The sequence below is a fragment of the Chionomys nivalis genome, chromosome 21, assembly GCF_950005125.1.
Source record: "Chionomys nivalis chromosome 21, mChiNiv1.1, whole genome shotgun sequence".
In the NCBI taxonomy this organism is placed as follows: Eukaryota; Metazoa; Chordata; class Mammalia; order Rodentia; family Cricetidae; genus Chionomys; species Chionomys nivalis.
The window spans coordinates 6,272,321-6,300,165 of NC_080106.1; the positions used below are offsets into that span (position 1 = coordinate 6,272,321).

At 47.1% G+C, this 27,845-nt stretch overlaps 1 protein-coding gene across 1 annotated transcript; it reads right to left on the minus strand.

The window, feature by feature from the left end:
• Window positions 1–1,612: 1,612 nt before the first annotated feature.
• Window positions 1,613–27,789, minus strand: LOC130863732 (AFG3-like protein 1). The gene is made up of 17 exons (XM_057753967.1): window positions 27,644–27,789; window positions 23,551–23,626; window positions 22,690–22,764; window positions 19,834–19,928; window positions 18,377–18,526; window positions 16,619–16,687; window positions 14,748–14,872; window positions 13,789–14,059; window positions 10,419–10,556; window positions 10,070–10,223; window positions 9,306–9,413; window positions 8,311–8,436; window positions 6,020–6,130; window positions 5,637–5,752; window positions 3,940–4,140; window positions 3,669–3,863; window positions 1,613–3,499 (listed from the first exon to the last, which is right to left on the minus strand). The coding sequence occupies exons 1-17, from the start codon at window positions 27,779–27,781 to the stop codon at window positions 3,266–3,268; spliced, it is 2,382 nt and encodes a 793-aa protein (XP_057609950.1). The 5' UTR covers window positions 27,782–27,789; the 3' UTR covers window positions 1,613–3,265.
• Between the last annotated feature and the right edge of the window lie 56 nt (window positions 27,790–27,845).

Below are 27,845 nucleotides of genomic sequence, written 5' to 3' on the forward strand. Positions count from 1 at the left end.
CCTGTCTCCTGAAATGAAAACCAACCCCGGTTTCCAAAGGACACAACCCAGCAGCTGCCTTTTCATCTCAAGGTATCTGTGAACCCTTGGCTCCACTCCAGCCTGCCAGGGTCTTACCCCCACCATCCACTCTTCCTGCTGCAGCTCCCATGGGGCACATTTCCAGAGTCCCTGGACCAGTGGTCCTTCTAGCCGATATCAAAGTGCCACTGGGAGCTCTGCTGTGCTCTTCCAGGCTGTCCTTATTTGAGCTGCATTTTAGGGGCAAGTGTCCTGGATTTCTAGTCCCTACGTAATACAACAAAAGGAACCACTAAGAAATAAAATCCTGCCAACTCTTCCAGCCAACAAAGGTGTCCTGAGCAGAAGGAGCACTTTGTCCAGAAGTCACAGGGAAGCCCAAACCTTGCTGCTTAAATTAACAAGAGAAATGAGGTGATTATGAAGCCAGCCAGGAGTGACCTTTCTGCAGGCTCAGGTGACCGTGACTTTCCACATGGATAGTCAGGTCTACTGTGCACCTTCTGGGAATGGAGTGATTTCTGACACATTCTAAACATCCATGTCCCTTTCCCCTTTCCTCAGGAAGGCAGGCAGGGAGACGTTCTGCCAACCTTACTTGCTTATTCTGAGCTGGGAAGAAAGGCTAGCTCACACCTCCCGTTGGCCTTTGCTGGCATACTCTCAGGTGTCCGTGACGGGTGGAGCACCAGTGTGGTCTGGTTCTGCAGTCTGGAAATGGAGCGCTGTGACACACACACCATATCACACAGAACAGACAGGAAAAAGGATTCCACTGATAAGGTACCAGCAAAGCAACTGGTGAAAGAGAGTACGGGGAGACACCTGGATCAAACAAGGTGAAGTGTGGGTCCAAGCCATGGGGACACTGACCGAATAGGGTGAGAGGTGCAGCCCAAGTGCGGTTAGAAGTATGCTGACCACCTCAGGGTCTGTGACGCACAGAGCCCTGCTCCTAGATCTTCAAAAGGCAGTAGAGGACTGTGGTCTACTGAGCAGTGATTAGGGTCAGTGGTAGTTCCAGTCTTCCAGAGACACACGCTGCCTGTCCTCCACACCCCACAGCCCCGCCCCACCATCCCCACAGCCTGTCGCAGGCTCTGAAACTGTAGATCTACAGGAGCGGTCCAGGAGCGACAGGGCCAACCCAGCCACCCACCCTCCACTGGTCAGTGACTCTGGGAGAGTCCCACAGATATGCCTAAGTAGCAGCCTCAAACAACCCTGTGACAATGCTGGCTCTAGACTTTCTGTCAGAGTCTACAATGTCACAGCCAAAGACTCACCCCTACCTCATCAGAGGGAGGCTAATACAAGACCCCCAGACCCCTAAGTAGCACAGTGACTGAGACCATGATACAGGCTGAGCCCTGACGATTTTAAAATTTTAATCACGTGGGGCTGGAGAGATGGCTCAGCAGTTAAGAGCATCAGCTGCTGCTCTTCAAGGACCTGGGTTCAATTCCCAGCACCCACATGGTGGCTCACCCTAAGCTGCAGTTCCAGAAGATGCAATTGGTACTGCTTGCACGTGGTACACATACAGACATGCAGCCAAAACTCCCATACACATAAAATTAAAAATGAAAAAAACATTTTATTTTTAAAGTTTAGTAATGTACATTTTACAAACAGTAAAAGTTAGAAGTATCTGTCCCCTGATAAAATTTCTGTTTCTGAGGCTCTGAGGCAAACACAATTTAGAAAATGTACTATACTATGTACATTCAGTGTCTGGTCTTTATCCAGGCCCCAAAGAAAAGTTAAGGACGTAACGGTTTAAGAGGCAGAGAGCAGGTCTCCACCTCCTGACGAGACATCCAGGAAGCCCACCATCATCAGTCACAGAGCTGGAGAGAGGTTGAGCAGCTGAAGTGCTTGCTGCACATCATCCACATAAAAGCCAGGCAGAAAGGGACACCTGTAATCCCAGCACTGGGAAGGCAGAGACCGGAGGATCCTTCGAGCTTGCTGGCCTGCAAATCTAGCCAGATTCAGTAAGAGACCCCATCTCAAAAAACAGGGTACACTGCTGGCAAGATGGCTCAGTGGGTAAAGGCAGGTTCTGCCAGGCCTGATGACTGTTAGAACCCACACAGTAGAAGGACAGAATTGACTAACAAGTTGTTCTCTGACCTACACGTGTACCATGGAGCATATGTGTTTGTGGACATGCATGTGCAGACACAATCACAACTAAATAAAAGAAAAAAAAATCAAATAAGATAGAAAGCAATTGAGGGCTGGGTGGTGGTGGTGGCACACGCCTTTAATCCCAGCACTTGGGGAGCGAGTTCCAGGACAGGCTCCAAAGCTACAGAGAAACCCTGTCTCAAAAACCAAAAAGAAAACAAGCAATTGAGGAAGACACACTAAGTCAACCCCTAGTCTCCACATAATCATATGCACACACGAACACCAGTGGGCACACATACAAAAATTTTAAACAAGTCAGAGGAATAAATGGATTCCTCCCCAGCCATGAGCAGACTGAAGAGTTGGCTGATGCAGCAGATGGTACAGCCCTGAGATCTGAGCCCAGGGAGTCCTGGAGGAAATCCACAAGCACACGCTCATGGAACCTTAGGACCCAAGCATTAAGGGCTGGAGTTCAGGCCTCCACACCCCAGGATCAACAAGAAAAAGATGCCTCTTTTAGACCCCTCCTCTACTCAAGAGCTGTCCTACAAGATGGCTGATAAACGGGCACCGGAGCTAGGCTAGATGCCAGGTCTGACTGACAACATTTCTGGCGCTGCCAGAGATGTGCAGCTGAGCTGGCTTTCTTTCCTAAGCACTGATCAGCTTAAGAACCCAGCCTTCCCTTGATGACTGGCTTATATTTTCATTAATTCTTCACCAGACTTCATCTGTGTTGAATCAGGCTTAGCCTCTGAGCAATTAATTACCTCAGAGGCAAGCTATAAGGCAGCACACTTGGAAACTGAATCAGCTCTGTGTCTACTGGAAGCTGATGTAGCTCCTAATGCCCTATACATGGAATCCCCCAAAGACAATACTCATAGCTTCACAGAAGCCAGCGTCCAACTCCCTTTCTACCTGAACTGCCAGACCTCTAGGTCCAGGGCCTGTGGCCTCAGGCCACACCTTTGATCCCTTAGCTATTGCCTTGGATGGATGCTGCCAAGTCCTGGCTCTCTCTCCTCTAAAACATCTGTTTGCAGTTGTCACCTATTTTAATTTATTTTTCAGTTCCTCTACCAGCTGTTCTGGCCAACAGCGGTCAAATAGGCCCCTGCTCTGCAGGGCTCTCCTGTAAGCACCGCTCAGCGCCTCCTTCCTCCCGGCCCTGATTCCAGTCTTTCAGCCCCTCAGGAAGGGATGTGTCCTCCTCTAGGCTGCCAGTGCCCTCTACAAATTCCTCATAGGTGGACTTCTCTGCAAAGGGCCGAGGGCCCAAGAGCTCTACCATGTCAGCCTTCTCCAGCACTTCTTTCTCCAGGAGTCGCCTGCTCACCTGAAAAGGAGAGCCTCCCATTAGGCTGCTGCGTCCAGGACGGGAATGTACTAGTGGTCCTGATCCAGGACAGAACCTAACCTAAGTAGGCCCACAAAGGTCAGCATGGCCTGACCATATCCCAACCTGGAACCCACAACCTGGCTATGACTGAGTGAAGCCCACTCACCTTCTCGACCTGCTCCCGGCACTGTGTGAGCAGTTCCAGGGTCCGATCGTAGGCAGACCTGACAAGGTGCCGCACCTCCTCATCAATGAGCTGGGCAGTGGCTTCACTGTACGGCTTCTCCACCATGGTCTCTCCTTGTCTGGGGAGGTCAAAGGATACCTGGCCCAGCTTCTCGCTCATTCCAAACTGCACAATCTGAAGTAGAGGAGGGGCCTTGGGTTGGCTGGGTCCACTCCAACTGACAGGGTCACACACTAGGACAGTGCCTTACCTGGGCATAGGCACTGTGGGTGACCTTCCTCAGGTCATCCTGAGCCCCTGTAGTGATCTGGCCAAAGAACAGCTGCTCAGCCACCCTGCCCCCTAGCATCATACACATGCGGTCGAAGAGCTGCTCCCGTGTGTAGAGGTATTGCTCGCGGGGAAGGTACTGAGCATAGCCAAGCCCCTTGCCCCGAGGGATGATGGACACCTGAAAGATAAGAGCCTGGAGCTGGAGAAATGGGTCCTGGACAAGAGCGTGGATTGCTCCTGCAGAAAACCACAGTTCAGTTCCCAGCAGTCACACTGGGGGGCTTACAACCATCTTGTAACTCCAACCCCCCTTCAGGACTCTAAGGACTGCATTCATGTGTGCACCCCCCCCCCCCCAACACACACACACTTAAAAAATCACAGGCTAGAGAGATGGCTAACAGTGAAGACACACACAGCCTAGAGAGATGGCTAACAGTGAAGACACACAGGCTAGAGAGATGGCTAACAGTGAAGACACACAGGCTAGAGAGATGGCTAACAGGGAAGACACACAGCCTAGAGAGATGGCTAACAGTGAAGAGACACACAAGCTAGAGAGATGGCTAACAGTGAAGACACACACAGCCTAGAGAGATGGCTAACAGGGAAGACACACAGCCTAGAGAGATGGCTAACAGTGAAGACACACAGCCTAGAGAGATGGCTAACAGTGAAGACACACACAAGCTAGAGAGATGGCTCACAGGGAAGAGCAGTTGTTGCTTTTGTAACAAATGGACCCAAGTTCAGTTCCCACCACCCATACAGTGGCTCACAACCATCTATAACTCCAGGCCTGATCAGATGCACACCCCCCTTCAGGACCCTGTGAGGACTGCATACAATCCTACACAACACTCTCTCTCTCTCTCTCTCTCTCTCTCTCTTAAATGGACCCAGGTTCAGTTCCCAGCACCCACAACCACCTGCAACTTTGTATGTTGGATTCAGGCATCTAACATTCTTCTGCTGAAGTCACCTGGTGCACATAAACATGCAGGTAAACCACTCATAAACATAAATCTTTAAAAAAAATGAAAATTAATCTTAAAAAAGAACTCAAAGTCTCATCTTTGTCAGCCTCAAACACTGTTTCACCAGGTGCTGCACTGGCCATGGTCCCTTTACGACTGAGAGAGGCAGGAGAAAGGCCCTGAGCTTGAGCCACTAAAGACCAATGCTCCCCGAGGAGCACACTCATGCCAACAGCCTCAGTGTCTGACTGTCCCAGAGGCTCTGCAGGAACTGAATGCACAATCACTCCAATAAGAGTCAGACCCAGAGCTTAAGATGTCAGCAAGGCCCACCCAGAGCCTGCTCTGCTTCCCCACCCCAAAAAGAACCAGACAAATTATAGACCAACATACTCCTTTAAAAGTAAAAGGGGGGCTGGTGAGATGGCTCAGATGGTAAAGGCACTTACCACCAAGGTTTATGACCTGAGTTTAATCCTCAGAATCCATATAATGGGAGAAAACTGGTTCCAACATCTGACCATCATACATGTGTATGTACGCACGCACGCAGGCACATGCACCTATATTCACATACACACACACACACACTCTCTTAAAAACAGAGAAAAGAAAGTAAAAGGTCATGTCTACAAGTGTGCTGATACCTGGGAAGCCAGAGATGGCACCTGGGCCTAGAGGCGCTCGAGACACTGACCTTCAGCAGAGGGTCTGCGTGTTCCAAGAACCAGCCCACCACTGCGTGCCCTGCCTCATGGTAGGCGACAGTCGCCTTCTCGCTGGGCTGTAGGACCTGGGTCTTCTTCTCAAGGCCTACAAACCACAATCCAAGGAGTGAGAAACAGGGGAAGCATGTCCACCTGCAACCCCCCCAAGGTCACCGGACAGTCTGGACCGACTGCCATACCCCATTCCCAGGCCTCGTCAGGAACCTATCCCTCCCTCTCTAGCACAGTTGACTGCATACAACTCAGAAGACAACGAAAGCTCCTAGGAGAGCCCTAGTTCTAAATTTTGGTTCAAAAAAATCAATTGTGTTTTCTCCATGCTGAAATGTCTGCCCAGGGGATGTGGGCTCACCTCCAATGACCCTCTCGATGGCTTGCTCAAAGTGCTTCTCCTGGACAGAAGGGCTAAGATGGCGGGCAGCAATCAGTGCTGCTTCGTTGCACACATTGGAAATATCAGCACCTGAGTCGGGAAAAGGAAGTAAAGTCAGTGTTTCTGGCTGCTGAAGTCCTACCAAAATCAACTTCATTAAATGAAAATCACAAGCAGCAGAAAATGTAGTAGAAATTACTTCACTAGCCACTATAACTTTAGCTAAAGTTTCTGGTTAGTTATATAATTTTATTGATAAATAATCCATGTATCATAAAGGAATATGCAATATTAGCTTTTAGTAACTTGGACAGTAACTTGAAAGACTACAATCACCTGAAACACAGATCTCTGGACATGGTGGTAGTTTGAATGAGAAGGGCCCCCATGGCTTGTATGTTTGAATACCTGGTCTCCAATGGGTAGAACCATTTGGGAAGGATTTAGGAGGTATGGCTTTGTTGGAGGAGGTGTGTCACTGGGAGTTGGGATTTGAGGTTTCAATACAGCCCACACCATTCCCCGATAGCTCTCTCTGCTTCCAACTGTGGTTTAAAATGTGAGCTCCCGGCTCTCTCCTGCTGCCGTGCCTCTGCTCCACCGTCAGGACTCTAACGCTCTAAAACCTTATGCTCAATTAAATGCTCTGTCATGTGCTTTACCCAGCAATAGAAAGCAGCTAAGACAGCACGTGAGAATTGTCATGGCTGTGCCAACTGATGTCATCGTAACTGTGGGAAGGAGCTGGGCACTAACATGCGTGTGCTCACTGACCTCCATTCCTAGATGGGGTGTAACCAGCTCCCTCAAGCTCCTGTCATCGTGACTCCACATCGCGGTGGACTGGAACCTGGAACTCTGAGCCTTTTTGAAACCCACTCTCCCTGAGGTTACTTAGGTTCTGTATCAGAGCAACAGGAAAAGAAACTAAGACACCAGAATTGTCAGCTACGGCCCTGATCTAAGACACCTTCCATCATCTGAGACACCAATCAACTACTAGTCTGTTTTCACCTCTGTGGACTTGAATTTTCTGCATCTCTGCTGAAACCCCACACCCTCGTGGGAAAAGGATTCATATAAGATGTGGCTTTTTAGGACTGGTTTCTTTCTTTGATTCAGACTTATCTACGCTGTAGTGTGTATCAGTACCTCATCCCTTTTTGTTAAATTTTACTTATTTTAAATGTGTAAGTATGTGTCTCAATATATGTAATATGCATCACATGAGTGCTTGGTGCTCAGGGAGATCGGAACTGGAGTAGTGGTTGTGAGTGACCATTTGGGTGCTAGGGACAAGCAACCCAGGTCCTCCGCAAGAGCGAGTATTCCTATAATCTGAGCCATCTTTCTAGCCCCTAGGAGCTCATTCCTTTTTCAGCTGAAAATTGTTCTATACCATAGACTGCCAATCTACTCATCCATTGCTGGAAACTTGACTGAGTTCATGTAGGAATGGGTAAGAGAGTTATTGGGGAGTGGCCAGTCTACCCCACTGTAGAAGTGTTGAATTCTCTTGCTTACTCTTCCAAAATGAAAATCCTCATAGGGAAATCTAAAGTCTGGGTAGTAAGTGAACACCTGAACTCTGCAAGGGGTAAAAAAAATGGGACAGGAAGGACACTCCAGGCAGAATACCAAGAAGGCCCGTCACATGTTAGCCTAGAACTTCTCACCACTACACCACAGACAAATGCATACTGTGTGTAAACACGCCTGGCCCAGTGCTGAGCAGGATGCTATAGGTAAGCAGAATGAGGACGCTCCACTGCCAAATGACCTATATGGCCGAAGACCATATAGAAGACCGGTAAACAGCTTGCTACAGTAACCATGAGGCAACTGAGGTTTCCAAAGGGTTGCTATGGAGAGGCAAATAGGGCAGAAAACCCATTCCATAGGTTCCCACCCATTGCTGGGGTTTACTCCACTCTGGCAGGTAAACAAGAATCCTAGCCCAGAGATGAGGTTTTGAAAAAGGAAACGCCATATCCACTCCAGATGGGAGTGTGGTACGATTCATCTCTTCAGGGATCACCCTCAGACATGACTTTTACCTCTGTAGTAAAGACTTACGTCTAAACAGAAATCCACAAACTCAAATGGGTACCAGTAGGTTTTAGGTTAAGAAGATCTGAAGCCTTAGAATGTTCCAGGAGGGTCAAAGTTCTACAAACCAGGGTTGACCAGGACCAAATGACATGACCACTACAGACCAATGGATGCACTTGGCCCCTGCTAAGATGAGCGGCTCAGAAACAAACACTTACCAGTGAAACCCGGAGTAAGAGCGGCTAGTTTCCTCGAAAGAGCATCTTTGGTGAGGCATTCATCTAGCTTGAGAGGACGCAAGTGAACCTTGAAAATAGAGGACCTGCCTTTGATATCAGGGGGACCTAACAAAGAAAATGAGACAAACAAAATTACGTTCTCAGAGCTTTTGGGACATGTTTCCCTGAAACTACTTCACAAAACTTCCAGGACAATTAGCAGAACTCCCTGCCTGCAGCAAGGTTGAAACAGTTAAAAAAAAAAAAAAAGGAAAGAAGGAAGGAAGGAAGGAAGGAAGGAAGGAAGGAAGGAAGGAAGAAAGAAAGAAAGAAAGAAAGAAAGAAAGAAAGAAAGAAAGAAAGAAAGAAAGAAAGAAAGGGTACTTCTACTGGACAATGCTATACATCAAAACATCTTCTAAGCACACACCTTTAATCCCAGCACTTGCGAGGCAGAGACAGGCAAATCTCTGTGAGCTTGAGGTCAGCCTGATCTACAGACCGAGTTCTAAGACAGGCTCCAAAGCTACACAGAGAAACCCTGTCTCGAAAAAAAAAACAAACAAACAAACAAAAAAAACCCCACCTTCTTGGACTAGGTATGTAGCTCACTGGGTAGAGTTTGCATGAACAAGGCGCTGGGTTCAATCACCCCTAACAAATAAACACACACAGCCTACATGCACACACCTACTTTCTTAATCAATATTAAGTCTATTCCCCCAAGGCCATGTAACCCAACAGGCCTAAAGTATCATGGTTCTATAAAGTTGTATGAAAACAAAGTCTGGAGAATAGAAACAGGCTGTACTGGCCTTACCTGTATTCACTACAAGGGCATTTGGACAGCCAAACCACATCTATTGTTCCCAAAATGTGGACTGTCAGACAGAACCCAGTATCAACATCTCCAAAAGCACAGCGAGTGAGTTACCCAAACCTTTAACCTCAGGGGCTCAGATCCAAACCCAAGTACCTACAGGACAGGCACTCACCAATGTAGATCTGGCGGTCAAACCGGCCAGGCCGCATCAGGGCTGGGTCAAGGATATCAGGGCGATTGGTGCCAGCTAGCACTACCACATTAGTGGTAGAGTTGAAGCCTAAACACAAGATACGCTGGTTAAATTGAGGAAGGCCCAAGCAACAACAGAATCCCCATGCTCGCTGTACTTCCCTTCTGCTTGCCCCACATCCCAGCTGCCTAGGGGCCCAGGCTCGTCCCAGTCTCTCTGCTCTAAGCTCTCACTATTACCTTCTGCTCTGAGTAAGGTACATTTCTACTGGTGGGAACCCTGTAATCTGAGACAAGGTTGTGAGATAAGCACAGAACATGCGGAGTCTCTGCACTTCTGGCTCCTGCTATTCTGACACCATCTTGTCAGGGCTCACTGCCTCCTTCTACCCAAGTCCCTGTGGGCTTGAGGGATGCATCAAGCACAGCCAGGGAGCCCATGGGATGACGGTTAGGTGTGCATGTGTCTCTTTTCCTGTCAGTCCCCGCCATCATGCAGTGAGGAGCTCTATGTGAATCGAACACTGATTTCTCTCTCATATTTGCTTGAGAGCATTCTTTTTAAAAATCAGAACACATCAGCCAGACACAGTGGTGCATGCCTGTAATGCCAGCACTCAGGAGATGAGGGTGGGAAGAATGAGAGCTCTAAGTCAGGCTGAACAGTGAGAGAGAAGAATGAATACATATTCCTGTGGAAACTGGAAACTGAGTCCCCGCAGACCTGCCACAGTGTGTGCTCACCGTCCATCTCCACCAGCATCTGGTTTAAAGTGTTCTCCTGCTCACTCTGGCCTCCCAGGTGGCCACGACCTCGCTTCCTGCCAATTGCATCAATCTCATCAATGAATAAAATACAAGGAGCATTTTTCCGGGCCATTGCAAACATGTCACGAACCTGCAAAAAGAAGCCAGACCCTATTTTGTTACTTACATTCCTATCACACAGAAGAACGGTTCACTCTTAGCTCCCTCTTTGAGACATCGGTACCTCCCTTATGTGGTACACACAGAGCCAACAGCTACACAAGATAACCAATCCTGGACAAGAAGTGTGCCAGCATCTTCTATGGTTGCTTATCCAGCCACCTACCCGTGCTGGTCCAACACCAACGAACATTTCCAGGAACTCCGACCCATTCACAGTGATGAAGGGCACATTGGCCTCCCCAGCAGTTGCTTTTGCAAGAAGTGTTTTGCCAGTACCAGGTGGACCAGTAAGCATTGCTCCCTGCAAGAGAAAAGGGACACCTAGTTCTCCAGAAGGACAAACAGCACACTGGAAACAGCCCACTTTCTACTTAGATCTAAAAAAAAGTAAGTTTCCTAACAAACACATACAGGCAACTTTTAGAACTAACAAAAGTCTCATCAAATTTACCACTTTTAGAGCCTAAGATTTCTAGAAAATCTTTTCTCCTTAAAAAAAAAATTAACGCTCATGATTAGAGAAATGGCTCAGAAGAGGTGAGGTACCATGAACACACAAAGATATGAGTTCAATTTCTGTAGCCAATATAAAAGACCAGGGCCGGTTGTGGTGGCGCACGCCGGTAGGATTTGCTGAAGGAGGCAGAGGCAGGAGGATCACGAGTTCGAGGCCAGCCTGGTCTACACATTTAGCCGGGCAGTGGTGGCGCACGCCTTTAATCCCAGCACTCGGGAGGCAGAGGCAGGTGGATCTCTGTGAGTTCGAGACCAGCCTGGTCTACAAGAGCTAGTTCCAGGACAGGCTCCAAAACCACAGAGAAACCCTGTCTCGAAACCCCCCCCCCAAAAAAATAAAAAATAAAATAAAATAAAAGACCAGGCACAAAGAAAACCACACTTGTAATCACAGTATTAGGAGGGCAGAAACAGGCCGATTCCCGTGAGCTCCCTGGCCATAAGCCTTGCCTACTCACAAGCTACAGACCAATGGAAAACATATCTCAAAAGACAAGGCGGAGGACTCCTGGGAAATGACGTCTACCACCTCCCCACCCATACACATACACACACCTGCATGTTCACACATGAATACATACATATAAACACACAATTAATACACTCACTGTAGTTCACAAAGCTACAACATCTAAGAAGGAAACTCCCAGAACCAGATCCTCACATGAAGAAGCTGTCTTCCACTGGCTCGAAGGACCAGAATGCTTTTCTTTTTTTCTTTTCTTCTCTGGGTTTGTTTTGTTTTTGTTTTTTGAGACGGGGTTTCTCTGTGTAGCCCAGGCTGTCCTGGAACTCACTCTGTAGACCAGGCTGGCCTCAAACTCAGATCTGCCTGCCTCTGCCTCCTGAGTGCTGGGATTAAAGGCCTGCACCACCACCTCCTAACTCAGAGTGCTTTCTTTAATGATTATTGACGAAGTGCTCCCTAAAACAGCAGTACCAATCTGCATAGCCACCCAGGAAGTGTCCAGCTTCACAGCCTTTCTGGTTTGAAGCGTGGACACAACTCATTTTGGGGGGCTCCATCAGTTGTTCAGGCCAGGCACCTGAGAACCTGAGTGTGATCCCCAGAATTCATGTAAAGTCAGGCACAATAGCAGTGCTCCTACATAAGAGAGCAGACAGGAGAATCCCCAGAAACCGTAGCATGAGATACACAGCAGCAAACAGCAAGCATCCTGTCTCAAACAAGGTGGAAAGTGAGATGTCCTATGACCTGCACACCTGCTGTGGCACAGCACACTGCTGCTCAGTGATGTCACCTTGACCCAGAAGAGTCTTCAGGAAGAGCTGAGAAAACGCTTCCATTTGACTGGCCTGCAGACGAGTTTGTGGGGTGTGTCCTTGATTGACAATTGGTGTGGGAGGGCCTAGGCCACTGTGGGTGGTGCTACCTCTGGGCAAATAGTCCTGGGTTACATAAAGAAGCAGGCTGAGTAAGGCATGGGGAGTAAGTCAGTAAGCAGCACTCCTCCATGGCTTCTACTTCCAGGTACCTGCCAGGCTCAAGCTCTGCCCCGACATCCTTCATTAACTGTTACTTGGGAGTCCAAGATGAAATAAACTCTTTCCTTCCCCAGGATGCTTTAGGGTGCAGTGTTCATCACAGCAATAGAATCTAAACTAAGACACGTACATGCCTATACTCACATGTATGGGCAGATATTTGGAGAAAAAAAAAAGATTAACAATTCACATCTTTATAACACACCTTTGTTATAATTTTATGAATTATTATGCCTGAAAATTAAAAAGATTTTTCAAAAAAGTTATTATATTTATTTAGTTATGTTGGGGGTGGGGTTGGCTGACATGAGGACGCCAGAGAACAACTTGCAAGAGTCAGTTCTCTCCTTCCACCCTGTAAAAGTGGCACTGGGTACAGGGAATAGAACTCAGGCTGTTTCCGGGAGGTGGTGGGTCACACCTTCAATTCCAGCCACTAGGGAGGGCAGAGGTAGACTGATCTCTGAGAGTTCAAGGTCAATCTGGTCAACAGAGCTAGTTCCAGGACAGACAAGGCTACGCAGAGAACCCTGGGGGGGGGGGGGGGGGGGGGTCAGGCTGTCAGGTTTGGTGGCGCAGTTCCTTCACCACAGAGCCACCACACCCAGTTTGTTTGTTTATTTATTTTTGGTTTTTCAAGACAGGGTTTCTCTGTGGTTTTGGAGCCTGTCCTGGAACTAGCTCTTGTAGACCAGGCTGGTCTCAGAGATCTGCCTGCCTCTACCTCCCGAGTGCTGGGATTAAAGGCGTACGCCACCACCGCCCGGCTACCCAGTTTAATATATGTGTTTTTTACTGTACACGTGTAGACACGTACAAGCCACTGCACACATGTGGAGGTCAAAGGACAACTCACAGAAAGTGGCTCTCTCTTTTCACCTATATATGAATCCCAGGGACCAAACCTGGCTTCCCCAGGCTTGGGGGTAGGTACATGTCTTTACCAGCAGAGCTATCTCACTGGCCCCTTGAAAAAGATCTAATACCCTGTTTCTGTTGGGCATAGTGGTACATGCCTTTAATGCCAGCATTTGGGAGACAGAGGCAGGCAGCTCTCAGCCTGCTCTACAAAGTGAGTCTCAGGCCAGCTAGGGCTACATAGTGAGACCCTGTCCCAACAACAAATCTTGTATCTAGAGCTCAGAGTGCTGGACTGCCATCAGGTCACTGTAGGTGAGAGCATAACACTAAAAACAAACAACAGATGTGGGGTTTTTGAGACAGTGTCTCTCAGTCACAGCACAGGCTGGCCATGAACTCACGATGTGGCCTAGACTAGCTTTGAACTCTCCCGAGTCCTCCTACCTTGGCCAACCAAGTGCTAGACAGGCTGAGCCATCGGAGGCCTTTTAATGCCCTGCACCGCAGACGCCATCTCCATCCTCACTGTGTGATCGGCAGAAACACACACTTAAAGGAAAAAACTCTTAAATATTTGTCTCTTCTAAACCACAGCAATTCATACTTCACCTTGCAGCCTAGAGGGCATCACTGTTTCCTAAAACCGGTACCTTTGGGATTTTGGCTCCTAAGTCCTGATATTGCTTTGGGTTCTTCAGGAAATTCACAAATTCCATAATTTCCAATTTGGCTTCTTCACAGCCAGCCACATCGGCAAACTTCACATCAATGTTGTTTTTTAAGATCTTGGCTGTTGTCTCGCCAACACTGAAGAGGCCTCCTCCTCGCCCGCCACGACCAGTCCCCATTGGACCCCTCCTCATAGCATAGAGGAGGATGCTAACCAGGACCAGGGTGGGCACCAGGCTTCGGAGAAGAGAGCTGCAAAAATCCAAGAAAATCATTTGTTACATTCGCTTAAGAAAAAGGTCAGAAGTTCCACTGTCACCCAAGAAGAGCAAATCACTCTAAAACTTTCACTGTACGAAAAGGGGCCGTTTCTAGAATGTCCCGAAGTCAAGTCCTAATAACACTGAATCTGCCCTGACCCACCCAGCCCAGGGCTTGGATTCTGACCAAATAGGTCTGGCAGAACCTTAGCTAAAACTTTCCTCAGAAGACTCTGGTTCAGTAAAGATATCAATACCCAATGTGTTTATTTTTCCTACAAACTCTTTAGAGGCCTGACATTCTCTCTGCAATAAACAGACTCAAGCCGGTGCCGTGGTGTATACTTGGGAGGTCGAGACAGGAGAATCACTTAAACCTAGGAGTTGAGACTTGGATGGCTAAAAGATTGAGGCCGTCTCAAAAAAATAAAAAATAAAAAAATATCAAAATATTCCTTTAGTATTGATAGTGTAAGGATTAACAGATGCCTATAATATGTTTTAAAAAAATAAACACACCCCAAAATAGGTTAAGCACTGAATTTTTGTTTTGTTTTAATAATCAGATGTCTTAGGTCTATTATATAGAGAAACCCTGTCTCAAAAAACCAAACAAACAAAAAAACAGATTCAGATGTACTGCATTAGTCCCCAAGGACCTCTGCAGTCCCAGAACTCACCCATCACTCTCTGTAGTATAGACTACCGCAGCCTGGTTGGTGGGCTCAATCCCCAGCTCCCACTGAGCAGACTCGAGGTTCCTCTCAAAGGTGTCAACACTGCCAATGTTAAACCACACGAACTTCTGCAGAGGCCAAGAGGAAGCTTAGGTTTGCCATGTGCCCCACAGAGAACCACCGACCACTCACCCACATCTGTGTTCCCCAGAACAGCCCCTCCCCGGCTCTGACAGACAGACATGGACAATCCCTTCCTGAAGCTGGCTCCGTGGGGAAGGAGGCAAACAGCAGCTCATTCAGCTCCGGCACAAACGTCAGGGTTTTAAGTTCTGGACAAAGTATGAAATGTTGCAACAATAATCAAAGTCTCCCTTCGTCTTTTTATTCTTTTCTGATGAATTTTGGCAAGTAGTTCTTACATATTACTTGACAAAAATTATTTATAGTATTCTTAAAGGCTTCCTGCATTAGCCATTATCTATTTAAGACAATGAGAGAAACCATATCATTAAAATTTTTTTTTTTTTTTTTTTTTTTGGTTTTTCGAGACAGGATTTCTCTGTGGCTTTGGAGCCTGTCCTGGAACTAGCTCTTGTAGACCAGGCTGGTCTCGAACTCACAGGGATCCGCCTGCCTCTGCCTCCCAAGTGCTGGGATTAAAGGTGTGCGCCACCACCGCCCGGCTAAAAAAAATTTTTAATTATTTTTATTTTTTTGTTGCTGGGCAGTGGTGGCACATGCTTTTAATTGGGAAGTAGCAGGCAAATCTCTGTGAGTTTAAGGCCAGCCAGATCTACAGAGTGAGTTCCAGGATAGCCAGAGTTGTTACACAGAGAAACCCTGTCTCAAAAGACCAAAGGAATTAAAATAAAATAAAAATAAATTATTTTAGCCGGGCGATGGTGGCGCACGCCTTTAATCCCAGCACTTGGGAGGCAGAGGCAGGCAGATCTCTGTGAATTCGAGACCAGCCTGGTCTACAGAGCTAGTTCCAGGCAGGACAGGCTCCAAAGCCACAGAGAAACGCTGTCTCGAAAAACCAAAAAAAAAAAAAAAAAAAAAATTATTTTTGTGAATGGGCATTTTGCCTGCATGTCTGTGTGCTATATGCAAGCCTAGTTAGTACCTGTGGGGGCTGGAAGGTGGGAAGAGAGCAACAGACTCCCTCCCTGGAACTGAATTATGAATGCTTCTGAGCCTCCACACGGGTGTTTGAAATCAACCCGCATCCCCGAGAAGCCATCTCTCCAGCCCAAACCATTATAAGTAACACGGACTGCTGGACAACGGGGAAGGTATTTTACTGAATAGATTACAATTCTTAAAATGGTAAATCAAGGGACTGGGGAGAAGACTCAGAGAAGGAACATGAACTGCTCCTGCAGGGGACCAAAGCTGGTTCCTAACTCCAAGGGGATCTAATATCTGTACTCACATGCTCATACCCATACACACAATCTAAAACGACGAAAATCAAATCTTTTTTTTTTTTTTTTTTTTTGGTTTTTCGAGACAGGGTTTCTCTGTGGCTTTGGAGCCTGTCCTGGAACTAGTTCTGTAGACCAGGCTAGTCTCGAACTCACAGAGATCCGCCTGCTTCTGCCTCCCGAGTGCTGGGATTAAAGGCGTGCGCCACCACGCCCGGCTGAAAATCAAATCTTAAAAAAAAAAAAAAAAAAAAGTGATCCGGTGTGGCGGCACACGCCTTTAATCCCGGCACTTGGGAAACAAGCAGGTAGAGCTACGAGTGAGTTCTAGGCCAGCCTGGTCTACAGAGCGAGCGAGTTCCAGAATATTCAGTGAGACTGTCTCAAAAAACAAACACACAAACAAAAGATATGGGAACGCTTGACCTTAAATTGACCCCTCACCTCGGACGTCGTCCCAGGGACGGGAATAACACGCACAAATTGCTTGTTCACAACCTCCAGCCGATCCACCTTGGAAAAAGAGAAGCAGTCGTAACAGCTGAGGCAGTAAGGATGTTCAAGCCAACCACGAGCAGTGTAGTCACGGGCACACCCACATCCTAAAGACAACACATCCTCCCCTACCAGCTGCAGCCCAGTCTAATTAAGCTTTAGTTTCTTGCTCTCTTGGATCTATAAGCTTGGGGCATGAATCTATCTCATTTTAATAAAGAACTCAACAAGTCTCCCAAAATTGAACTCCCACTAGATTATTTTAAAACCCTAGATATAATACAAGTCAGTCTTATACTGACAACAGAGTACAATCTCTCTTAGAACACGATGTGTATGAATTCGGTGGACATGAGGACAGCTTCGGGGGCCAGTGCCCCCCTCCACCCGCCACACGTTCTGGACAGTGTCCTTGCTTTTCCAATGCATGTTTCAGGCTACCTGACCCACAAGCTCCCAGGGGTTCTCCTCTCCACTTTCCATCTCCCCACAGGTGTGCAAAGATCACAGACATCCTTGCTAGGCATCCAGCTTTTCTGTGGGTTCTGGGGATTTGAACCGAAATCCTTACTTGTGCAGCGAGTGTCTGCACCCACCAAGTCATCTCTCATACACGATACAGTAGAGTCTTGAGTACAGACCTGATTCAGAAACATCTGTCCACCACACACATAAAACAACCCAATGTCAATAAGAATAACAGCAGTCCCAGAGGCCCATGAGCTACCAGCAGCTGTACAATAGACTGATATATGCCTCTGAGAAACAGAAAAAAGAAAATAAATAGGCGCACCTAGAATCCCAGTACTCAAAAAAACAGGAGCATTGCTGCAAATTCAAGGCCAGATTGGGCGGCAGAGGGCAATCTAGTCTCAAAAACAAAAACCAGAAAGGAAACCACAACTTGATACAATTCACTGTGTAAATATGATGACACAGTATTGTTCTTCTTGGTCAATTTGTTTGTAAAATTTGTTTTTATTTATGTGTACACGTCTGTATGTCTGCCACATGGGTACGGGTGCCCACATAGGCCATCAGACATCACAGTGAGACACCAGCACACGCACAGGTGGCAGGTCCAAAGGCAGAGGAGAGCTGCAGCAGCTGTCCTCACTACTCTTACGGGAGCCACCAAGCACCTCTCACAAGATAGGGTCTCATGCGCTGGAGAGATGGCTCAGAGGTTAAGAGCATTGCCTGCTCTTCCAGAGGTCCTGAGTTCAACTCCCAGCAACCACATGGTGGCTCACAACCATCTGTAATGACGTCTGGCCTGCTCTCTTCTGACCTGCAGACATACATGAACACAAAATATTATATAGATAATAAATGAATAAATATTTTTAAAAAATGATAGGGTCTCACAAGTTCAGGGCTGACCAGCAAGGGTCAGGGGTACAGTGAAGGAGAAAAAAAAAAGAGTTTTGAATCAGACATGAGACTGAAATTCAAAGACTGATGGATAGAGCCAAATTTCAAAAGACAAGCTAATTTTTTATCTTTTTGAGATTGCCAGGACATGGTATTAAGGCAGTTTCCACCCGACCAGAACACAGGCCCGACCCTGTTCTGCTGGAGCTGTTCCTGTGCCCAGCTGGGTTGCTCAGCACGCAACACACAGTAGCCTGACTCTCCGCTTCAGGGTACTGTGAACCCCCTGAATAGCACCCTCTTTCCCCAGAGACAGTCTAGAGATCTCCTCACCAGCCCTCTGGCGAGGTAATACTGCACAAAGTGCTTCCAGGTGATCTCTTTTCCGGGATCTCGAAAATAGAAATATAAAAATCCCACAGCCACGCCTGCCCCCAGAACAGCCAGACTCCGGAAATCCTTGTCATCCCACGGAAACTCCCCCTATGGAAGAAAAGACAACACGTTTTCTAGTTAGGCGACAAATCAGGTGGTTTCATGTTTAGCTTAAAATTTTTCTGTTTCCCCAGGTAAGTAAGGTAAGTCTGTCTACTGTATACTGTACTGTACTGTGCTGTGTGTGTCTGTGCTTGTGTCCGAGTGTCTCTGTGCCCTGTCTGTGTGTGTGAGTGATGTCTGCGTGCATAATTAATCAGAAAAAAAAATTTCTGTTTCATTTTTATTTACTTGGGTATGTGCGTCCCCAGGAAAAGGGATGCTCATGTGTGTGTGTCCCCAGGAAAAGGGATGCTCATGGATGTGTGTGTCCCCGGAAAAAGGGATGCTCATGGCCAGGAGCGGGAGTTTGGTTCCATGGAACTGCAGCTACAGGCAATTGTGAGTCAAACTGGGATCCTCTGAACACCATGAAAACGATCATTTCTTTATGAAAATGGAAATTTCTCTTTTCAGTATGAAGCCCTGGGACTCTCTATAAAGACCGGTTCAGCCTCAGTGTCACAGAGCTCTGCCTGCCTCTGTCTCTGGAGTAGTAGGATTAAAGGCATGTGCCACCAGGAAGAAGAGTCTCTCTTACGTTGGATTCTAAGTCTTGACACACATTTTTTAAAATTTCTTAGACTCTTTGAACTGTCTAGGTCCCTTAAAAATCCACCCTGGAAATCAATACCAACAGTGAAAGCATTAAAGAGGTGGGACCTTCGGGAAATGATGAAGTCATGTGTGGCCCATCTCCATGTATGGAATTTGTGTGCTAACACAATCAATTAAAGGGTGGCTTTTGTTCCTTCTTGTCATATAAGGATACAGTGTTGCTCCTCTACGGACAGAGCAGCTTACAAGACACCACACGCTGTCCAGCCTCTACGAGTACTGGGCACACCAGCACTCTGACCACACGCTGTCCAGCCTCTACGAGTACTGGGCACACCAGCACTCTGACCACACGCTGTCCAGCCTCTTCAACTGCGAATAAACACACACTAGTTACAAATTACACAGTCGAAGCTGGGCACAGTCGTGCACATCTGTAATTCCAACATTCAGAGGCAGAGACAGGAGGTTCACCACAAGCCTAGGCTACACAGTGAGTTCTAGGCCAGCCAAGGTTACAAAGGAGACCCTGTCTCAAAACAGTCAAAACAAAAAAAATAAATAAATCAACCTATCCAGTGATTTTTTTCCAAGAGCAGGAATAAAATAAGAAAAAGACCACGGAAAGCCTTAGCTCTGTAGCAGCCACACCCTCGACAAGTGACAGCACATCTGGCCTGGTCTCTAGGTACACAAACCTTCTGCATCCGCTTCCACCAGGCAAAGCCATCTCGCTTCCCTCCTCTCTTGCCTCCATCTCCTCCAGGCCCAGTGTTCTTTGGTTCTACAGTTTCTGAGATTAAAAAAAAAAGAAAGAAAGAAAAAAAGAAAAAAGAAAAGCCTTATATTACAACAGAAAAGGAGTGTATATAATTTTCCAGAGAAGAATTTAAAACACAGAAAAGGAGTTAGGGAGGTAGCTCAGTCAGTTATGTGCCTGCTGTGTAACCATGAGGGTCCGAGTTCAAGTCTCCGGCACCCATGTTAAAGGCCAGGCACAGTGGCACGCATTCCTGCAGACTCAGTGCTCCAGCAGCAGAGGCAGGAGGTTCCCTAAGGGTCTGGTAAGCCAGTCTGGTCCACCTAGCAAGTTCTGGTTCAGAAGAGAGCCTGCTTCAAAAACTAAGGTGGAGGGAGGGCTAGTGAGATGGTTCATTTGCCACCAAGCAAGAACCAAGGCTTACAAGTGTCTTTTCATTTCCACGTGTGCTCAGTGGGGTGTGTGTGTGCGTGTGTGTGTGTGTGTGTGTGAATCAAACTCGAATAAATGTAGTCTAAAAATTAAAGTGGTGTGATTAAGGAAGACATCCAATATTGACCTCTAGCCTACAAACACATGCACATATATGCATAACGCATATACAAATAGGCATACCAATAAATAAATAAACAACAGAAAAAAGAGGAAGCTGGGAGATACTGCTGAATAGCAGCCTCAGATATATACAAAATCACTTAAATTTTAGCTTGTGGGTTTCAAATATGAGCTTTTTTTTTTTTTTTTTGAGTCAGGGCTTCAAAATGTAGGCCAGGCTAACTGAGAACCTGCAATCCTCCTGCCTCAGCTCCCTATGATTATGTATCACCATATAGGCAGGTCTAAATTTTAACAGGTTTTTCTTTTGGAGGGGGACGGCAAGAATAGCATGGCTGTAGTGAGCTGGGAGGGAAAAATGAAGCAGGCTGACACCGGCACATCCCTTCTCAAGAGAATCAGGATGCACGATACCCGCTCTCAGGAACAGCACGTCAATATGCAGAAAAACCTGCCGTGTGTATATCGTTTCCCTTCTTTTTGAGTCAGGGTCTTACTACAAAGCTCTGGTTGTCTTAGAACTCATGAGATAGACCAGGCTGGCCTCAAACTCACAGAGGTCTACCTGCCTCTACCTTCCAAGTGTTGGAATTAAAGGCATGCACTACTATGCCTAGCCATGTGTACACTTTTGACCTACGGACTATATCAGGAAGTAGAGTCCCCTGAGCCTCTTTTTGAGATATTCATACAAGTTGTAGGTCAGAACAAGTTCTCTACATATTGCCTCCAACAACCCTAAAACCATATCATGCACATCCAGAAAAGGCTACCAGAAATGGGAACATGAATTAATGAGACAGAGAAATATTAACACCATTTTTACAGACAAAACATGAGTTTTGAAAAATTGTAGCAAGATGTACCACCATTCCTCCTAATTAACTTATATGTTTCTTACTACTTAACGCTCATAGGCACCTAAGTGGGTGAAACACACCTGTTAAACCTATCCAAATTACCAAACTGAGATGCAACTTAAGAATGACTCACAGAGGTCGGGCGGTGGTGGCGCACGCCTTTAATCCCAGCACTCGGGAGGCAGAGGCAGGCGGATCTTTGTGAGTTCGAGGCTAGCCTGGTCTACAGAGCTAGTTCCAGGACAGGCTCCAAAGCTACAGAGAAACCCTGTCTTGAAAAGAAAGAAAGAAAGAAAGAAAGAAAGAAAGAAAGAAAGAAAGAAAGAAAGAAAGAAAGAAAGACTCACAGAGGTCGGAGAGCAACTCAGTGGTTAAGAGCACTGAATACTTTTAGACAGGACCCAGGTTTGATTCCCAGCTCTTCCACGGTGGCTCACAACTATCTGTAACTTCATTTCCAGAGTATCTGACATCCTCCTCTGGCCCCCTCCAACAGACGTACACATGTCATACATGAACAAAAGCCACCTGAACACATTAAATAAAATAAAATTTAAAAAATTTAAAAATTTCTAAAGCCAGGCAGTCCTGGTACTTGCCTTTAATCCTAGCACTAGGGAGGCAGAGGCAGGGAGATCTCCGAGTATGAGGCCAGTCTGGTCTACAGAGCAAGTTCCAGGACAGCCAGGGCTACACAGAGAAAAGTCATCTTGGAAAAAAAAAAATCATCAAGGCTTAGAGCTAATCATCCAATCCAAATAAAGTAAGAAAACTGTGAGAAACAAGACACAGTGACTTAGGAACAAGGAGGTAAGATCAACTTCATACAATCACATCTTCTTCCTGTTTTCCCCTCCTCAAGGAGATAAACCCCAACATCATCAGTAATTTATAATAACACTCAAACATGTTGGGCAATGGTAACACACAACTTTGATCCCAGCACTTAGGAGGCAGAAGCAGGAAAATCACTATGAGCTAGAGATGAGCCTGGTCTATGTATAGAGTTTGAAACCAGCCACGTTACATAGTAAAAGCCTGTCTCAAAAAACAAAAAGCAAGCAAGCAAACAAACAAACAAACAAAAAATCCTCAGCTTTAAAAGAAGTGGCTACGGGCTGGAGAGATGGCTGAGGTTAAGAGCACTGACAGCTCATCCACAGGTCCTGAGTTCAATTCCCACAACCACATGGTGGCTCACAACCAGTTATAATGAGATTTGGTGCCCTTTTCTGGCCTCTTTAGGCACCAGGCAAGCATGTGGTACACAAACACACATGTAGGCAAAACATTCAAGCATATAAAATAAAAATAAAAAGTAAAATCAAATACTCAAATGTAAAACTTGACGGTCTGACTTATCAAACTGGTCTTCTTACCTTTTTTTTGAGCTACTGAGTTTCCTGGTTCTGTACTTCTTCCATTCTTCTTATTCTTAAAAAATTTCTCAAACCCTTAGGGGAAAAATAGAGAGGTTGTAGTATGTTTAAAAGGAAAACTCTCACACACACACACACGCACACTCACACGCGCGCTCACACGCGCACACACTCACACGCACACACTCACACGCACACACTCACACGCACACACGCACACTCACACGCGCGCTCACACACGCGCACACTCACATGCACACACTCACACGCGCACACACTCACACACACACACGCTCACGCGCACACACTCACACGCACACACTCACACACATTCAGAAAAGCAGCAGTACAGTCAAATCCGGCTGAGAAAGAAGCTAGCTCTCCTTCCTGTCTTTCTTCTTGCCCGACCAGAGCAACATGCAGCCCCAGGCCCAAAACCACGTGTGGGGTAAGGACTGTTTCTTCTACTCCCTGGAGACAGAGGTCTCCAGGTGCTTCTATGCATATGGTCCCTCTGCTCAGAACACTAAGCACAGGTCCACGGCTTGCTCTGGAGGGCTCCAAGTAGACCACTGTGTTTCCCGTAACTATTCTACCAAACCCGAAGCTGGATCCCCATGCCTCCCGAAAGATTCATCTAGTAATATCCTTCTGAGACAGTTTCACAATGTACCAAAGTGATGAAGGCTCGGAGCCGCTACTGTGTGACTCAATATGGAACCTGCTAGCTGTCACGCATGCCCTCCTGTCACCTGCTCTGTCACCTGCTCAGTCACCTGGGAGACACCTGAGCAAATTACACTAGTTATAAACTTTATGCGGCTACTGAAGGCAGAAGAGAAGGTATAAGAAGTACCGTACCTTTGGGAGGTTTTGAACACAGCCTTGGGGAGAACCAAGTCAGTCTTCCCTGCAGAGCCTGCAGCGAGCATATCCCCTGAGGACAACGACAGGAGAGACAATCAGGCTTGTTTCTTTTTTTTTTTTAAAGTATTTATTTATTTATTATGTATACAATATTCTGTCTGTGTGTATGTCTACAGATGGTTGTGAGCCACCATGCGGTTGCTGGGAATTGAACTCAGGACCTTTGGAAGAGCAGGCAATGCTCTTAACCACTGAGCCATCTCTCCAGCCCCAATCAGGCTTGTTTCTGCAATGCAACACAGCATCTTCTCAAAGTGGCCAGGACAGCATGTGAGGGACAGAATTTGGACTGAGGCATGGGCTTGTTACTTTATTTACCTACTTAGCTATTCAAACAGAATAAATATAAACTAAACTCGCTGTAAAAACTCACAAAGAATTGTTTTATAGCTATAATATCTAGACAGGCAGTGGTGGTGCAGGCCTTTAATCCTAACACTCAGGAGTCAGAGGCAGGCGGATGTATGAGTTTGAGGCAAGTCTGATCAACAGAGTTGAGTTCCAGTACAGCCAGGACTACACAGAGAAACCCTGCCTAAAACAAACAAACAAAGGAGGTGTGGCTTTGTTAGGAGAGGTGTGTCACTAGGGGCAAGATTTGAGGTTTCAAAAGACTTGTGCTATTCCCAGTGTCCTTTCTGCCTCCCGCTTTCAGCTTTAGTATGTGAACTCTCTAAGGAGAACACTCCTCCACTGCTGGTGGGAGTGCAAACTTGGAACAGCCACGCTGGAAATCAGTATGGCAGTTTCTCAGAAAACTGGGAATCAACTGACCTCAAAACCCAGCAATACCACTCTTGGGCATATACCCAAAGGATGCACAATTATACCACAGGGACATCTGCTCAACTATGTTAATAGCAGCAGAACCTGTAATAGCAGAACCTGAAAACAACCTAGATGCCTCTCAACTGAAGAATGGTTAAAGAAAATGTGGTACACTTACACAATGGAGTATTACTCAGTAGCAAAAAACAATGACATCTTGAAATTTGCAGGCAAATGGATGGAACTAGAAATAACTATCCTGAGAGAAGTAACCCAGACCCAGAAAGACAAACACAGTATGTGTTCACTCATACATGGATACCAGATGCAAAGCAAAGGATAATCAGGCTACAATCTACAAGCCAAGAAAAGCTAGGTAAAAAGGGGGGCCCTAAGAGGGATGCACACAGAGGGCCCCAGGAAGGGTAAATAGTAAACTGGGGGGGGGGGTAGAAGAGAGGGTATGGGAATGGGAACATGAGGGATCAAGAAGACCGAGCTGGGAAAGGGATGGAGGAGGAGAACAATAAAAGAGATATCTTGATAGAGGGAGCCATTATGGGGTTAGAGAAATTCTCAGGAATTTCTAAGATGCCTAGCAATAGTGGAGAGGGTATCTGAAAGGGCCTTCCCCTGTAATCAGATTAGAGACTACCCTAATTGTCATCCAGTAACTGATGGAAGCAGATGCAGTGACCCACAACCAAGCACTGGGCTGAGCTCCTGAGCTCAGCTGAAGAGAGGGAGGAGGGGTCATATGAACGGGGCGGCAGGGAGCGACCACGAAGGGAAAAAACCACAGAAACAGCTGACCCGAGTTAGTGGGAGCTCACGGACTGAACTGATAGCCGGGGAACCTGTGTGGGACCAAAGTAGACCCTTTGAATGTGGGTGAGTTATCTGACTTGATCTGTTGGGGGGTCCCCTGATAGTGGCACCAGGACCTATCCCAGGGGTAAGAACTGGCTTTTTGGAGCCCATTCCCTATGGTGGGATACCTTGTTCAGCCTTGATACAAGGGGAACAGTTCGGTCCTGCCTCAACCTGGTACACCAGACTTTGTTGACTCCCCCAGGAAGGCCTTACCCCCATGAGTGGAGAGGTGTGTGAAAGGAGGAGGTGGGGGGGGCGCAAGAGAAAGGGAAAGAGGAGGAAGTGGGGTTGGTACATAAAATGAACAATAAATTTTTTAAATTAAAAAAAAAAGATGTGAACTCTCAGCTGTTCCTGCCACCATCACTCGCTCTGCCCTCACGGATCCTAACCTTCTGAAAACAGACACTTTCTTCTGTTAGGGTGCCTTGGCCATGGTGCTTTATCACAGCACAGAAACCTAACTAAGACAGAAGTCGAGAGCAGAAAGCCATGTCAGACCTGACTGTGTGGTTGTTTTGCTTGTTTTGGTTTTTGTTGTTGTTTTTGAGGAACTTAGAAGACTTTAGTACCTTGGACTAGAAAAGCAGTTGAAGGTTTTAAGCAGAATTTAAAGGGTCATCCTAGTAGGCATCTGGAAGACAGAGGTACTGAAAGTGGAGGCCGAGCTCAAGAGGCTTCAGAGGGAAGAAAGGCCTTTAACAGCCCCTGAGCTGGAGGCAGGCTTGTGATACCTTGGCCAAGAATATGGCCACCTTCTGCTGGGAAGAAGCAGAGTAGCCTAGCAACCTGGATGAAGCAGAGGCCATCCAAGCTGCCTAGAAGACTCTCAGACAGCTGAGACGCCTGGAAGCGGCTCAGACCAACCGAGCCACTAGAAATGGACATGCTTCAACCTGTTGAACTACCTGAAACGTGTGCAGTCTGCTACAGGTTTCCAGTTCTTGTGAGCGGCCTCCCATGCCTGGGTGGCCACTGGTGATGGGTCTGTCTCTGAGTCATTTCTGTTCCTGGTTCACCAAGCTGGACTTCGGAGCTACCCATAGCCTGGTCTGTTGTCAGTTCCCTGTCTGTTCACACCGCCCACAAGTGTCACACAGCACTTTGGTCTGTTGCCAGGGATCTGTCGAGGGTGAACTGACATTTATTCACCCATGAAAAGTGACACAATCAGCTTACGTCTTTCACAAAGACACATGGGTCCACAGCTGTTCAGTGACTGCCTGTGCTATAACAATCTACAACACTCACTAAATGACTGGTCTTCAACAGGCCAATCACCAGAACAGGACCTGCAACACGGAACACAAAACCACTCTGCAACTGAAACAAACCTGGGAGCATTCTGCCAATCCATTTGTGCAGTCATTTCCTCCAAACCCAAAAAGTCGATCCTGGAGGAAGGAGGGTAGCCCTTAAAACTCCTGTGCTCAGGAAATGATCAGGTTCACAAGGCCCGTCCCCAGAGTTAGACAGGCAGTAAACAGCTCCTGGGGACATGAGCCCCTCTTCGGTGGTACCGCCCATAGGTTTTGCAGGGAGCTCCAGGAAGGCAGCTTTCCCCTGGGTTGTCACCTATGTGTGTGACTGACTCCTGTCAGCAACTCTTTCCCAGGCCCACCGTAATTAATTCCAATAAACTAACTGGTTCACAAAGCTAGAGAAATGGAATCATTTCTTTGACCTGTCACGAGTGCCCTGTCTGGGGTAAATGGGCATTTGCTCATTGAAAGTTACACAACACATCTGGGGTAAATGGCCATTTACATTTAAAAGTTATACAACACTACTACCATGTTAAGAGGGAACGACAGTCCTGCACAGCTAGAGTGGTTACAGAGAAACTCTGTCTCGGAAAACCAAGAAAGAAAAAGGAGAGAACAGAAGCAAAGACGAGTTAAGGAAGAACAGCTGCATGGCCCCTGTGACGAGTGATAACACAGACTGATCTATCTGGAGATGGAGAATAGATATATAGCTACCTTTCTCCATGAGGTATGGGATAGTGAGCCTCCTTACTGTACTAACAGATGAACACTCTATGTGATGGGTGGTGAAATATTGTAACAAGGTTGAACTAAGAATGAAGCATCCACGGCAGGGATCCCATGTGGCTATATTCCTCTGCTTAGTATTAAGAGCTACGCCTCTTTAATGAATAAAGTCCACCTTTTATATGGGGACCATCTCCCAAAAACATAGCTAAAAGATATATTTTAAACCCTAAAGTGCTAGGATCAGCGGAAGGTAGACACCGGAGGAGCCTGCAGCGGAAATCCGGAAGCGGCTGCGCCCCACCCAGCCGCAGGCAGATGACGTCACTGCGACGTCCAGCGGAGCCCCCACCACGCCGCCTGAAACCTGTGGAGGGCGCTTCCCTGCTCACCTGCCGAGCAATGCCACCGACCCTCACGCTGCTCCAGTCCGCCCCGCCGCTTCCTGCGCAGCCACCACAGCGCCACAACTTGGAGAAAGGCCAGGCCAGGGCCCGACTGCCGGCCGCCCCCACCAGCCGGAGTAACATCCCCCTGCCGTGACCTTGCGCCGCCTAAGCGGGCGCACGCGCAGCAGGCGGGTCATAGTGCGCC

Coding starts and splice junctions, on each gene's coding strand:
- LOC130863732 (XM_057753967.1), bottom strand. CDS start 27,781: ATGTTACTCCGGCTGGTGGGGGCGGCCGGCAGTCGGGCCCTGGCCTGG. Junction 3,864..3,939: donor CCCACAGTGCCTATGCCCAG/GTAAGGCACTGT, acceptor CCTCTACTTCAG/ATTGTGCAGTTTGGAATGAG. Junction 3,500..3,668: donor GCCGGGAGCAGGTCGAGAAG/GTGAGTGGGCTT, acceptor TCTCCTTTTCAG/GTGAGCAGGCGACTCCTGGA.